Source organism: Anguilla rostrata, chromosome 2 (assembly GCF_018555375.3).
Source record: "Anguilla rostrata isolate EN2019 chromosome 2, ASM1855537v3, whole genome shotgun sequence".
NCBI classification, from domain to species: Eukaryota; Metazoa; Chordata; class Actinopteri; order Anguilliformes; family Anguillidae; genus Anguilla; species Anguilla rostrata.
Window position 1 is genome coordinate 69,498,185 of NC_057934.1, and position 15,489 is coordinate 69,513,673.

At 45.9% G+C, this 15,489-nt stretch overlaps 1 protein-coding gene and 1 long non-coding RNA gene across 3 annotated transcripts in view; both read left to right on the forward strand.

Moving 5' to 3' along the window:
• The first annotated feature begins 4,029 nt into the window (after nucleotides 1-4,029).
• Nucleotides 4,030-6,893, forward strand: LOC135249065 (uncharacterized). 2 transcript variants are annotated; one of them, XR_010328552.1, is made up of 4 exons: nucleotides 4,030-4,159; nucleotides 4,355-4,630; nucleotides 5,548-5,802; nucleotides 6,351-6,893. It is a non-coding gene; the product is annotated as an uncharacterized LOC135249065 (long non-coding RNA). The 2 variants fall into 2 exon arrangements; XR_010328551.1 differs by lacking the exon at nucleotides 4,030-4,159 and having other exon boundaries at nucleotides 4,172-4,630.
• Nucleotides 6,894-8,390: 1,497 nt separating this feature from the next.
• si:dkey-237i9.1 (SEC14-like protein 1) overlaps nucleotides 8,391-15,489 on the forward strand; it is a 38,512-nt gene continuing 31,413 nt past the window's right edge. Inside the window, 2 exon segments of the mRNA XM_064324320.1 lie at nucleotides 8,391-8,763; nucleotides 10,635-10,727. Coding sequence (XP_064180390.1) covers nucleotides 10,665-10,727 — 63 coding nt within the window. The 5' untranslated portion in view covers nucleotides 8,391-8,763; nucleotides 10,635-10,664.

Genomic DNA, 15,489 nt, shown 5'->3' on the forward strand with positions numbered 1-15,489 from the left:
GGGGGGAGTGGGACTGACTACCCAAATGGAGGGGGGGGGGGACTCGAAAAGCCTGCAATGACACATGAGAGACATAGATCTAGAGAGGAAGGGTGCCCACAGAGACTGCTTATGTACAGGACCCAGAATTTTGTGCTACACCCCTGCCGGTACGATCCCCCCCCCCACCTCAGGAGGGGGCAGACTCCTCCCACTAATCGTGAGCTTACGGTCGTCCTGCACCAGCTGTGCAAGCAGCGGCGTCCTCTGGCAAACGGCACAGCTGATTGGTGGACCACGGTGAAAGCAAACCGTGTCCAGCCACACGTACTGTCAGTGTGTGTGTGTGTGTATGTGTGTGTGTGTGAGAGAGAGTGTGTGTGTGTGTGTGTGTGAGAGAGTGTGTGTGTGTGTGTGTGTGTGTGTGTGTGTGTGTGTGTGTGTGTGAGTGTGTGTGTGTGTGTGTGTGTGCTAGGTGGCAGTCTCCAGTGTGGAAATGTGGCAGTGTCTGTCCAGTGCGTGTCCAGCCACACGTACTGTCAGTGTGTGTGTGTGTGTGTGTGTGAGAGAGTGTGTGTGTGTGTGTGTGTGCTAGGTGGCACTCTCCAGTGTGGAAACGTGGCAGTGCCTGTGTGTTAGCCAGTTTCCTTATGATAACAAGAACACCGAGTGCTCCTTGCTCTTCACTGTTTTATCTTCAAATCCATATACCGTTTATCAGTATACCTCAACAGTTCAACATTTTTTCCCCATTCATATATTTTAATGGATACAGGCAAAAAAAAAAAAACTGTCTGGACCGTCGTCCTCAATGTCTCATTTTGCAAGGATAAGAAAGATAGCCAAATGATGTGAGAGACACTGTGAATTATGTGATAGAAGAAAAGAAAAAACTAGTTCATGGTTTTTGTGATTGCCTTGAAAAACTGTACGCATGACATATCCACTTCAAAAAGCATGGCCCTCAGATACAAGTGTTCTAAACCTACCCTTCCTGTTGTTTTATTGTCTTGTTTTATGCTCATGGGCAGTTATGAATACAGATATATTGCTTTGTACACAAGTTCTTTCCCCAAGATCTTTAATCTGAAAATATAGCTGGTTACATAGTGTGTCAGCTGGATATATTGAAACTCTGGAAATGCTGAAAATTGTTGAAAACTGCAACACTTGACATTTACGATTTTTCACTGAACGAATCATCAGCAGGCATATTTGATGTAAAACACCATGACTGAGCAATGAATTTACTGCAAGTGTAAATACTGATTATGACGAGCATAATGTGTAAACAGCATATATGGGATTTTTGCCAGACATGTGTTTTCACACTGTCACTTATTTTCATATCTTCCTATACAAGCTTAAATTCTTCGTTTTGATTTGAATCCTTCTCTAGCATGACTGTTAGCATCCAATACTCCAACTCTTCCTGGGTTGGTCACTGATGTCATATGCATGTCTTGATAAATATTTGCATTCATTTTGCTAATGGCTAGAACATCGCTTTTCGTTTCATTATGACCTTCCTTAGCCGGGCCCGTATGGAGAACAACTTACAGCGCTTACAGAACAAATTTGCACCTCGGAAAGTCATCATTGAATAGATAAGGCTGACTGACGAGACTCATTGTATTTTAATTAAGATTGTGTATTTATAGAGTTCAATCGCAGACGACTTTCCAAAAAAAAAAAGTATGTTCACCCTCCAGGTCTCATTGATTGGCTGTTCAGCGGCAATACTTGTGATGAATTACTCCCGTCTGCACTTCCGCAAACATAAAGCCTCTACCGCCATCTACTGGCTCACATGTAAAAAGATGCTCTTTGTATGAGTGCTATTGTACTGTAGTTTGACAGTGATTTTCTACGAAAAATACATTTTTAGAGAAGATAACCTCTTACTTATTTTGTTCTCTTAAAAGGCATACACCTTTGCAAGCCATCTGTCCATGTCTATTGTTCTCTCATTCTGTAAAACAAAGTGGTTGCCTATGCTTATTATGGATGCTAAATAAATCCAGAAAATAGCATTGCAATAATACCATTTGATTGAACAGTTAATTCACCTGACAATGGAAGGAAAGCACCCGACTACAGGCTGCTCCTCCTATATCTCATTTAAAATAATGCCAGGCATCTCAGCAACTATCCTAAGTCACTCTGATGACAACTTCCTGTATGAAATGTACATCCCACTGAATTATGCCGTAGTTCAATCATATAAAATAATTTAGTCTAATGGACGTCGTACAGGACGTCTGCAGGTATTTGCTCCAACCACACACTACACCCGCCGATTTCACTAATGTGTTTACTTCCTGAACCAAGGATGTAGAGTAATTTGTGAAATCAGGTGGTGTACAGTATGGTTGGACCAAGTACCTGCAGGCACTGCAACCCACAGGGTCTGGTGTTGAGTAGAGACTCAAATCAGGCCCTTGAAGGCAGTTGTACCAACATTAATATTTCATAAAACATCACAAAATTCTTGATTGTTTTCTTTCAATGCGCAAATATACATTTGCATATTAAACTCATATGTTGTATCAATCAACCTGACAGGCCTTCAGAATTTTAAATAGATTGGACAAATAAACAGTTAACAGCCCTGGGGTCTCTCAGGGGGCTGTCCAGTGCTAATCTATGCGGCAGTAAATCCTCTATGGTTCACTGAATGCCAGCAGCGCCTCAGTAATCCCAAGGGATAATAAACAGCGATCCATAGCATCTCCCACAGAGGCCAGTATTCAGCTGGCAGGGCTTCCACCGTTACACTTGTTGTGTAAAAACAACCACTCTGATTGGTCAGGCACCGTGACTGACCTTGTGCCGGGTGCTGGGGCATTGGCAAGGGAAATGTCTAGTTGCCGGCAGCCCAGGTTTTGGATTGACAGGGCGTTGCCGTGACGAGATAGGCCTGCAATTACGGTTGTGCAGATTTTTGAGATGCAGCTGCACAAATGACGGGTCCAAAATGTGGCTGTTGTTTGCCATCATATTTTAGATCCCAGTATGACAAAATATTTATTCATTCATTAATTCATTGGGCGGCTAATGTGGCTATGGAAATGTATGGCAGAATCACAGGATGGTATACTATCTAAATATAAAAGCTTTCACATATGTAAACTAACGTGTTGTTAATACGTGCCTGCAGATATTAATTCTTTATGAAATTCTTAATTTGTGGGTAGCAGTGTTGCCTCACAGCAAGAAGGTTGCGGGTTTGAATCTCAGCTCGGGGCCTCTCTGTGTGGAGTTTGCATGTTCTCATACCATGGGTATGAGTGTGTGAGCGTGAGTGCGTGAGTGAGTGAATGGGGTGTGTCCTGCGATAGATTGCCGGCCTGTCCAGGGTGTATTCCTGCCTCTCGCCCAATGCATGTTGGGATAGGCTCCAGCACTCCCCGTGACCCTGCTCAGGATAAGCAGGTATAGATAATGGATGGATGGATGGATGGAGAGTTCATTATTCACCTGTCACTTTTCTACCATCAGCTTTCTGCAATAACTTCGCAGAGATTTTACATGTAGCAAGCCTGCTACTTAATTCGCTGCTCAATCCCAACCTCGGTCTCGAGACCCCCTGTGCATGTTCTTGTTCCAAACAGAGTTTCAATTCCAGAATTTAGTATGCTGTTAATTTTTCTTAATAAGCCCAAAGTAAACATATAGGATTTTATTCTTCATGCCATGCATAGCTATTTCTGCCCATATTAGCCTATGCCAGAAATAGCTATGCATAACATGAAAAATAAATAAATAAATTACTTAGCGCTTGTTGTGTTATATTGCACAACAATTATTTTTTTAAAAAGGTAACAATTGTTTAACGGATCAAACTTAATAGTATCCTAATTAGGTTGTTCTACACGTGTTTAAGTTCGTTTACATATTTATTTCCCTTAAACGTATTAACATGATGCAGCTTTTTATAATTTGTTTTGTTTAAATTCTTCATTATTTGTCTTTGAATATCTATATACTAACATTTAGCGCCCATGCGTCCACGCGTTCACCACTTAGGAGCCAAATGACTCACTTCAGCCTTTAATTTAATAAATTATTCCACCTCCTTTGTAATGGTTTGCAATATAGCATAATAAACGCAAAATTCTGGGATTGCAACTGTGGTTGGAACGAAAACCAGCATGCACCGAGGATCCCCAGGAGCAAGGTTGAGAACCACCGCTATATGCACAAACGATGCCAGCGAACAGACAGCTATCTGAGAAACTGCAGAACAGAAATTTTCTGAACGCTGTTAAGCGAAAATACAACTGAATTGAACTGACTATAATATGTGTTTATGATATACTCTCTGTTCATCATCGGGTCTTTTCTTAATATATTTTTCATCAACGCTTGTCAGTTGCACCTGTGTTCGCTGCACTCGTAAGGCGGAACATCAGTTAAATTGCAGCTCAATCTACCCGGAAGAAGAAGAACGAACGCGCTCGGATAAGTATGCGAAGGTATCGCTGTTGGTCGGTTTCGATTTTCAGAGATGTTCATTCTGTTCTCAACGAAAGTAATTTGATACGCTGGTCCAATATTAATTGAACGATCACAGTGCAGTTAGTCATTAGACTGCATTTAAGATGACATCTGGAATTGCAGGGCATGGACGGTTCGGAAGTAATCGTAGGTAAGGGGGAAAAAAGTTTGCTATCCACGATGCTGTCTTTTGCACGCTGCAAGCTAACGCTAGTTTTATGGTCTGGCATCAGCAATAAACCTTATTTCGCTTTCTGAATAATGCTTATCTAGGCACCGTTGTCCTCTTACGGACAATCCAACTGTTTTTATTATTTCAATGCCACTGACCCAGCTGCATACGCTGCAAAAACTACGCCAAGTAGCTTTCGCCAGCTACGTGTACTTTTGTCACCTTGCTTGGTGTCTTCGACTGTCTCTTGTAATGGCCTTGTTCTAATCTAGGCTATTGTAGTTGGTTAGCTTGCTAAGTGATCGCAGCCTGTTCTTTCAATATATATTGGCATAATGTTCGCTAGTTGGCTACTATTCGGTGAAATTGCGACAGTTAAGTTGTGTATTTAAATGGCAACCTAAGTTGGTTAAATTTCCTTTCTAGTTACTTTAACAAATGTTCAGGAATTTTATTTTCCCCAACGCATTTCTCAAATACCAACTTCAATTGACGCCAAACAAGATTGCGAGTAAACGTTATTCTGTAAAATCTCGTCAATACCTCCATCGGTTTTTCAAATGGAATACACAATGGATGTAGGAAATCTTGATTCGACTGCAGACACTACGCACATGGAAGACTTGCAGAAAGCATTTTCCGCAAGGGGGCGCCTGTGGCTCAAATAGGAAGGTTCTTTTGCATCCGGTGACATTTGGAAACGTTTCACATTAAACTTTCAGCTGGTGCTGTTATGTAAAGTTGCTGTCCAGTCAGTGTTGCATGCTCTGTGTTGCACTGTCCTGGTTTGTTGGCGAAATACTGTTGCTCTTGTACTATAACTGCTGTAACTGTTTCTATACAAAGCATTGAATAGCACTAACAGTGTTAAGACTACATTTCTTTTTTTCTTTTAGTGGGCCTACCGTCTTGAGGGTTTGGTTATCCAGAAGACGTCCCCCGAACTGGAAGTATGAAGATGATCTGTAAAGCTATGGCTGTGTCCGAAGCTGCTTACTTGCCAACTATTGAGTATACCCGTTGTATACTACTTGTATACTCAAGAGCAGACAAGTAAGCTGTTTCAGACACAGCCCTTGTGTGAATTGTGCCTATAATGAAAGTGTGAGGTGGTATTGGACCCTAATCACATCTCCTAACTGGCATGTCTGGTAAGTGGCTTGTGGGTTTTTTTATTTTTTATTTTTATTTTTTAAATATTGATTTGGATTTGGTCATGGGCAAGAGTTGCAGTGTAGCCAGACCGGCAGTTTGCTGGAGCTCTACCCATCAGACCCAGATTATATCAGAGTGGACACGGGAGTCCCTCGGCAGTAGCAGGTGTGAGCATTGATCCAGCTGTTATGCTCATGTATAATACTGCACACAAACCCAGTTTGTTTTTTACACGGGGTGTACGGAATACATTACCGTGAGTTAAGAGATTTGTTTTAGGGCAGACCTGGGTCATATGCGTGTTTGTTTTGGATTCAAATACTTTTCTGTGCTCTTGATCTTGCCTAGATGTAATCGAGTGTGCCAAAATGACCAGAAGGCAGGGTTTGCACTTTGAGTATTTCATTGGTTCCAGTACACCAGACAAGATCAGTAAAGTATTTGAATCCAGGCCTGTTTTAGGGCATGCCTTGTCTATGTGCTTTGTCTTTTTTTTTCCCCACTTCATTTTGATTAATGTTGTACTTTTGCCTTTCTTCCTCAGGGTAAAGGCCATCTTGCTGCCTTGAGGGGTCGTTGCCCCCAGCCAGACTAACAGGGTCTGTGGTGTGCGTTCCCTGCTGTTCAGTCTCAACTGGCTCAGCAAGTTGCAAACTCCAGGTTTGCAAGTTGTCCTAGTGTATTAAAATATTTAAAAATTTAACATCACATTTTAGTAGTGCCCACCCAGAGTCCCAGAATGAAACCACTGCTTCTGACCCAAACGCTCAAGTGGCTACATACTAAAATTGACAAGACTTGTTCTGCTGCACAGTGCCTTTTCAAATTCGAGTGAATAAATTTTTTTCTTCTGTGTGTGAATAATCTTGGGTTGACTGGGTCTTCAGTTGGACCAACACTGACTTGTCTTTCAAATATCAGTTTCTTCTCAAACCTAGCCATCCGAAGCTGGTTCCATAATTAGCATGTGAATGGAGCCTCAATGACCGATTGTAAACCCAGTTTCACTTTGGACAAAGAATTCATTTATTTTTTCACATGATTTAATAAATTGTTAATGTGCTTCAATAAACTCAGTTTTTATGTATTCTGTCTTCTGTGGTTTTGCTGTAGCTGTTTGCATTCACCCACTCCATTGTGTGTGTGTGTGTGTGTTCACTTTGTCGCTGATGGAACGTTTGTCTCTGTGGTTTAAGTGAGTGCTGTGTGTGGACTTGTATTATGCCTTGTCTGCGATTTTTGTATGGGCTGTTTTATATGAATTGCAGGCTGTGGGCCACTTGTCTGACACCAGTGATGGTTGTTTGTGGGGAAGTGAATGAGCAAATGTTAAATTCCATGGATGCCTATTAGTTGACCAAAGAGACGATGCTTGCTTTAATAACCATTATCAGTTAAGCTTCTATTAAACAAAACAAAAAAAAGATTTAAAGGTAATATTGGCTGGTTCACTTGGCTCATATAAAGCTATCAACGTCCTTTCTGTTTAATTTTTTTTAATTTTTTAACTGAATCTGTTGGGGGGGTCTTTTCATTGGATTTTCTGGCGTGCTGTAGAGTGTTTTGAGCATGAGTTGAATAATTGCCCGTGAGTTTTCACCCATTTTCACATGGATCATACAAATATTTTGTCAAATGTTCCGAGAGGCTAAAAGGGTGTGCAATAAAAATGTCTTCAAACTGAAGAATGGTAATGGCGCAGGACAATCGCAATGCACAGTCCACTAATGATCTGAAGTTAATATCCAAAATTAAATCAACATTTTTCTTTAATATCTTTCCATTTAAATAGAAATATGCATTGTGTTTCTTAACACAATTTGAGTTCAATAAGCACTGACGCTATCTTTCCAAAGAACACAATTTGAGTTCAAGAAGCACTGACGCTATTTTTCCAAACTGCGTTTGTGAAGGGAAAAGGGGGACGCTAGCCACAAGGTGACGGTTTAGAGATGACCTGTAAAAGCCGACACTAAGTAATGAAACTAAGCGACTCATGCGAATAAGATCTATTTTTAATGGTTATGCTATAATAGTATTGTTGACCATGCTATCTCAAATGTATGATTTGAGGGATAACTGTAGCCTATATTGTCTCGCATATAAAAATATTTTAACCTTGCCCCATCATGAACAGGCCTGCATGGAGTAACTTCCTTATTAAAAATAAATAAAAACATACAGGTGTGTAGTAGTCTAGAATGAGAAATGTTAAACTATTAACTGCAGTTCGAAGTAGCTGTGGCTTGTCTTCGGTTTCAGTTTGGCTGTGGAACAGAGGAGGGTACAGACTGTTCTAGCATTGTTTCCCGAAATGTTTAGCTTTGTATTGCAAATTAAAGTAGGCCTACAAGATATGTTATATGCCTGGATAAATTGCCTATATTTGGATACGATTATTTTATGCCAAGCTCTATAAACTAATTTCATTAACCAACAAGCCAACCTGTTAAAAAAATAAATAAATAAAAATACAGGAAAAATAACACGTGTGTCGTTGCGCGGTCACGTGTACTAGGACTGTAACAGCGACGCTAACCGCTTTACACAAAGCATTTTACGTGCGCGACCCTGTGCGTCTATGGTAGGGACGTTCTCGTATTAAAAAGCGGAAGAGGAGGAGAACAATCCGTCAACTAGAGGGGGAGGGAGACTGTTTTTAAACCATTCTCGTACAGTACACCACTTAGATTAGCTGCACTTACAGTAGGCCTGTATGTACAAAACCCGTCTCCTTTTACATTCCAATTGCGTTTGAACTGTCATTCAAAACGGAAAATATAAAATCGGGCGAGCGGCTTCCGTTGTCCACAATGAGCCTGGGATATGTGTGACAGCCGGCGATGAAGACACCAATATGTACGCGGAATAACTAAAAGAGTCGGAGGAAAATAATCGAAACGGTTCGAAGGCAACATTCTGAACTTCTTTAAAGAAATTCAGTTGGAACGCTTAAGGTGAGTTGAACAAATCTGTTTAACCATAGCCAGCTAACCCTAGCCAGTTCACAACTCTAGCTTGTGACCAGTTAGCTAGCGTTTGAATTTACCATCTTTTAGACGGGAATCAGTGCATTTTCTTGCTTGTTGGCCGGCTCGAAACTAGCTTACGTTGGCTAACGTACCACCATTACTGGATACTAGTAGTTGAAAGGCTACAATTGTTCCAGCTTCCCAACCCTCGCGACAAAGCTCCATAATGCAGCTAATTTAAACGTGTAATCTATTTGTATCATGGAACCTTGTGGCGCTTGCTAGCCATTTTTCAGTGGAGTTGGCAGAAAAGTAACAAAACAGCTGTTATCTACGGAAAAAATAGGTAGCAACGTTACAGTAACCCTGGTGTATTTTCGAGTAAAATAAACATCAAGCCACGAACTACTGCTTGTATTGAATCCGTCAGGCTTACTGGGTTAACCAGTGCATTTTATCGCATCATAACTGCTTTGATTTTGAAGTTGGCATTACAAGTATGTTATCGGAACTTTAGATTCGATTGAAGCATGCCCATGTGATGAAAACACTTGCCCTTGTTTATATTTGTTGAGCTCTATTTTATGAATTCATAACTAAAAGTCAAACTGGGTCTTGTCAGTTCCACGACACGTTTTTAATTTCTTTGTGAATTTTGAGTTGAGGCAATTGTAGCCAAGCTATTTACGATTTTATTTGAAAAGCGCGTATTTCTCACTTTTAAAGATCAAACTGATACGACTTTCTCGTTTTTGTTTTTTACGTCTTCGTTTGTGTCATATGTGTCCAGCTGTTTTAGCTGCAGGGAAAATGACATCGCATTTACGTGGTTAACTGAACGACTGTTTATTTGAGAGCCAACAAAATTGCTTGTTATGCTCATTAATGTTGAAGTGTTCGGTAATAGCCAGTTTGAACTGCAGAAAAAAATTGGGCAGAATACCATCAACAGGATTGTTATTTTCCGTCACAGTTATGTAATGAGGGCGGATTGCGGGCAGTTACTTGGCGGGTCTTAACATGTTAAAAGCAGTTATTAAGGATATACTGTGCACAACATGTATATTGTAAACAAACCATGTTTCTGTCCTTACGACTGTCAAGACAAACAGAATTTCAATTGCCTGGGGGTAGCAACTGTGGAAAAATCCCCATTCGTGTTTTCAGAATGGGTCTAACATGGAAATTATGTAATACATATTTGTAAGGTTGCGTAAATGAAGATTACTCATCTTTCACTTAAAACATCAGGCACTACCTTATTTTCTGTAATAACCCTATTTTCGTCATCACCTCTGCTCGTTCTGTCCGGAGACCAGAGAGCACAGCGAGAGTCTGCCACTAACCAGCTGTACTCTCCTGGAAACTTCTGGGTTGATGTGGAATTCCTCAGGCAGTCTCAAGTTTACACACTGCGATACGTGCACCAGGGACCACAGTTCATTAGACACTAATCTACTCTACCAGAGGTCACGGGCATGATTTTCATCTTAAAATGGCTTCCTTCCTGTATCTCTATTTTTGCCTAAGGCCTGCAGTGTTGTAGATGTGGAATACGTGGAGGTTCTGTGGTGGCGATCTTTGGCTTTGATCTTTGGTGTCGAAGGCGTAAATCGGATTCATTTGACTAGATCAGAGGTTGTCAGTGAAGATCCTGCAGTCATTTGATTAAAGGGAATGACACTGTCCTGCATCTCCACCTCAGTCCAACACTGACAGACTGAACCCTCGTCACAGGCACCTGACATGGGCACACACACACACACACACACACACAATGCAGTTACGCACATTACATATGTTTATTCCTTTATTGTTAAGTGAAGTTAATTTGTGGGCTCTTCTCTCCTTTACAGTCTGTGGGCACCGTTGGAAAGACTGCCACCATGGTGCAAAAATATCAGTCCCCGGTTCGGGTTTACAAGCACCCGTTCGAGCTGGTGATGGCGGTGAGTGTTCAGCCTCTGATCCCTGCTTTAACTGTTTATCGTGTGTGTGTGTGCGCGTGTAACTGTGCGTGTGTATGTGTGTGTGTGTGTGTACACGCGCGTGTGTGTGCGCGCGTGTAACTGTGCGTGTGTATGTGTGTGCACGCGTGTGTGTGTACGCGTGTGAGTAGCTGTGTGTGCGAGTAATATGGTTGCTTGTCGTTCTGTGGAATAGAGGCATATTACAATGTATTTATTTATTTATTTTGGTGGGGGCGATGTTAATTAGTGAATTTGACCTTTGCTAGACCCTCTTTTTTTTTTTGTTTTGAGTAATTCACACGGGGTAGTCCAAACAAGGGCATTCCATGAAAGATTAAGCTGGACGGCCAGCATTCCTTTCCCCCCCCCCCCTCCGTATATGTGTTCCGCGACTGGAACTCGGTGTACTGGCTGCAGTGTCTGCAGCCGGAGCGCGTTCTCGAGCGTCCGTGCGTTCGGCCCATAATGCAGCGCTGCCCGTCGCGTAGCGGTAGCGTCGCGTCGCGTGAAGCGCTGTCTCTTCCAGTCGCGCGGCGGTGCGGCTGAAAGGCACTCTGGGCACTCTCTCTGCCCGCTCCCTTCCTGACCTCCTGCGCGCGTTAGTGTGAAACGAGTTGCGCTCTCAACACAGCTTTCAGTGCTCAGCGGCGGACGGGCCGTTTTGCAGTGTTAAACATTCACCGCTCCCCTGGCTTTTAGCGACCGGGAGCTGGGGCGGGATGCCTCTTCTGTTTCGAGAGAGGCCGCGTTCATCGCAGGGGTGCGCGACTCCGGTCCTGGAGGGCCGATCTGTGTGCTGGTTTTTGTTCCAACCGATTGCCGTAGATGTAGTTTTCTAACTGCTCTGTAAAACTACACTGCTTTACTCCCGCACTTGAACACAGTGAAATCTCTCGGATACACTTGTAGTCTGCGGCTGTAGCTGGTGCTTATACGCACGTCAGATCAAGATGCGATTGGGCTAATTAAATAAATGTTGGCACAGGATCCTGAAATGGATCGGCCCTTGTTGTGCACCCCTGGTTTATCGCGATAAGGACGGCGAGTCGCGACGCAGCCCCCCCCCCCATCTCGGCCCTCCTGTGCCCCCGGTTCGCAGCGGGGCGAGGGGGTGTGTGTGTGTGCAGCTATCTGAAGCCTCCTTCACAGCTGCTTTACTGAAGGTGAAGACCGAGGCGTATCTCAGGAGCTGAAGGTCATTGTGAGAGGCACTTCCGTGCCCCTTTCTGTCTAATGAGCTCCTCCGCTAGGCTGGGTTGAGCTTTTTCTATCACCGTCCTGCGTTTCCTGGGTTCGGGTCACGCAGTGTTTCTGCCCTTCCCTCTTCCGATGTTTGTCTGAGAGGGGCAGTCTGATTCAACACCTCGTATCTATGTGTTAATACCACAGGACGCCTCTTTCAGCTGCGAAATCGGACCCGTGATACCACTGTTATGTTTTTTTGTTTTTTTTTTCTCTCTCTGTTACTTTCGGTCTGGGGGGAAGTTTCCGGGAAACGTTAACTAAAAGAACAGGGTCAGTTCTCAGGCTTTTGCTGAAGTGCTTTGCGTTTGTTGGTGCGCCATTTTGACTGGGGGGTCAGGTGTAGCCCACGCTGCCTGAGCTCCTTTCGGAACAGGTGCTGCTTCCGGTGTGGCCGGAATGAGACGGTGTGTTTTGACAGCAGTGAGGAGGAGGAGGAGCCTGAGTTTGCATCCTCTGCCCGTCGGTGTGGATCTCATTTGTGCCCACTTCCTGTTACACGACTCGCTGACCAGTCACCACACAGGCGTGGCAACATGGAGATTGCCTCATAGAGCTGAGAGCAACAGCACAATGACAGCTCAGTCCTGTGTGTGTGTGTGTGTCTGTGTGTGTGTCTATGTATGTGTGTGTGTGTCTGTGTATGTGTGTGTTTGTGTCTGTGTCTGCGTCTGGTGTGGTGGTGTGTGTGTGTGCGTGGTGTGTGTGTGTGTGTGTTGTGGTATGTGTGTGTGCGGTCTGCGTGTGTGGTGTGTGTGTGTGGGTGTGGGTGTGTGTGTGTGCTGTGTATGTGTGGTTGGGTCTGTGCGTGTGGTGTGTGTGTGTGTCTGTGTGTATGTGTCTGTGTGTCTGTGTGTGTGTGTGTGTGTGCCTGTGTGTGTGTGAGTGTGTCTTTGTGTCTGGGTCTGTGTCTGTATATATTTCTTTTGCTTTCAGTTTCTGTATTATTTGTGTGTTTTTTTTGTTTGCTCCTGTTCTTCTCATTGCTCGACTTTTATTGCAAAATATTCCCTGGAGAAGTCACTCGTAGTTCCTGGATTTCCACTTCCAGCAGTTTGCACGATGAGCAGCGTGCTTCGTCGTTTTCTCTGTTTGGACAGCAGCTGTCTTCCTCTCATGGCTGTTCTCCTCGCTGTCACATTCCTGTGAGGAATGCCAGATATTTTTCAAACCCCAGTTTGTGCTGTGTTTATGTATACCCCCCCCGAGGGGAGTTTCCTGTGTTTATGTGTACCCCGAGGGGAGTTTTGTCTTTGTGTCCTGCACGCACAGCAGAGCTGTAACGCCGTGTCTTTGTTTAAAAAGCGAAACTCCGTGGGCCTCATATTGGGGTTTTCCCTGTGATAGAATAAGTAGATGAGAAGTTTAAAGCGAGGTCCTGGTGCGTCGGTGTGTGTGTAAACTCAGATAGAAACTCGGATAGAGACGGTGTTCTGACTGCGAAATATGAGCAGAATTCTTTTATTCATCATGAAGTCATTGGAATGTTGCGTATAGCGCCGGCTGAACTCGCGTCCGTGCTGAAGCAGTGAGATACACAGGCTCTATTTGTGTGTGTGTGATAGTACATGAAGTGCTGCGCAGCGATAGGAAATGGCCGCTTCCCCTTCAGCACGCTGATACAGGCTGACACCGCACGTCTGTCGGGCCGAGGGGCCGCGTTTGGGCACGGACCGGGCTCAGGGTGGCAGGCGCTGCGCTGATACAGGCTGGCACCGCACGTCTGTCGGGCCGAGGGGCCGCGTTTGGGTACGGACCGGGCTCTGGGTGTTGGGTGCTACGCTGATACAGGCTGGCACCGCACGTCTGTCGGACCGAGGGACCGCGTTTGGGTACGGACCGGGCTCTGGGTGGCGGGTGCTACGCTGATACACTGGCACCGACGTTCTGTGGTGCCGAGGGGCCGGTTATGTATACGGGGAGGCTTGGGTGCGGGCGCTACAGCGATACGGCTGGCACGCGACCGTCGGGCCGAGGGGCCGCGTGTGGGTACGGACGGGCCTGGTGGCGGGTGCTACCGATACAGCTGGCACCGCACGTCTGTGGCCGAGACGCTTGGGTACGGACCGGCCTGGGTGTTGGATGCTACGCTGATACAGGCTGGCACTGCACGTCTGTCGAGCCGAGGGCCGTGTTTGGGCACGACGGCGCTGGGTGGCGGGCGCTACGCTGATACAGGCTGGCACCGCACGTCTGTCGGGCCGAGGGGCCGCGTTTGGGTACGGACCGGGCCCTGGGTGTCGGGCGCTACGCTGATACAGGCTGGCACCGCACGTCTGTCGGGCCGAGGGGCCGCGTTTGGGTACGGACCGGGCTCTGGGTGGCGGGCGCTACGCTGATACAGGCTGGCACCGCACGTCTGTCGGACCGAGGGACTGTGTTTGGGTACGGACCGGGCTCAGGGTGGCGGGCGCTACGCTGATACAGGCTGACACCGCACGTCTGTCGGGCCGAGGGGCCGCGTTTGGGTGCGGACCGGGCTCTGGGTGGCGGGCGCTACGCTGATACAGGCTGGCACCGCACGTCCGTCGAACAGAGGGGCCGCGTTTGGGTACGGACCGGGCTCTGGGTGGCGGTGGTTTCCAAACCTCTGCGCGCCTTTTGGGACGGTTAGCGGAGCCTCTGGAAACTGAATTGTTTCTCTGTTGTTGTCTTGGCAGGGACGGGAGGGGCGGGGCCGGGGGGGGGAGGGGGGGGCTGCTGTTGCCGGCGGTAACCACCCAGAGCGTCCCGGTCCGTCTCTGGAATGCTCCAATAACAGGAAATTGAGTTGATAGCGTTGCCGCTGCTGTTCTAATGCTATTCTGGCCACAGAGTCCATAAAGGGCGTTCCTTTGGGGAGAGGGGGAACGCTATGCACTCTGTTTTTGTTGTTTTTGGGTTGAGTGTTGTCCCCTCTGAGAGCCCCCTCCCCTCCCTACTGTGAGAGAAAGGGAGGCGAGGTTGTAACTTTAGTACGACCTTTAAACGGGACGCCGGCTGGTCTGTGAGGACAAAAGGCCCTTTTCTCCGGAGGGTGCCGGGTTTCTGCAGGTCTGGGCTGGGCGAGGTGTGGGATCCTGCCCAATGCGCAGGGCTCGCCCCCTCTCTCCAGACCCAGGAACCACACCGTCCCCTTGCCCCACACTGTTCCCTCGTCCCGCACCGTCCCCTCGTCTGTCCCCGTGCCGTGGCTCTTCCACAGCTTTAAGCTCTTGGGCTAAAAACGGGTGTTTTTCCAGGAACGCCCTGATCAGATATCTCCAGGGCTTAGCGCTGCTTCAGCTGTAATGGCCTGCGTTCGGCCGGAAGCGACAGATTAAGAGAAACCGCTGCTGGATTAAGAGAGAGCTGCAGCCCTCTCCCTCACCCCACGGCACAGCCTGCCCGGAATTTTGGGCAGGCGAAAGGGGCCCCCCTACAGTACACAGTACCCTCCCAGCCGAGGGGTCCCATGCCGGACCCCCCTCCCCTCAGACAGTAGAGGGACTGGAGTTGAGTTGGGACCTTCACTTAGTTC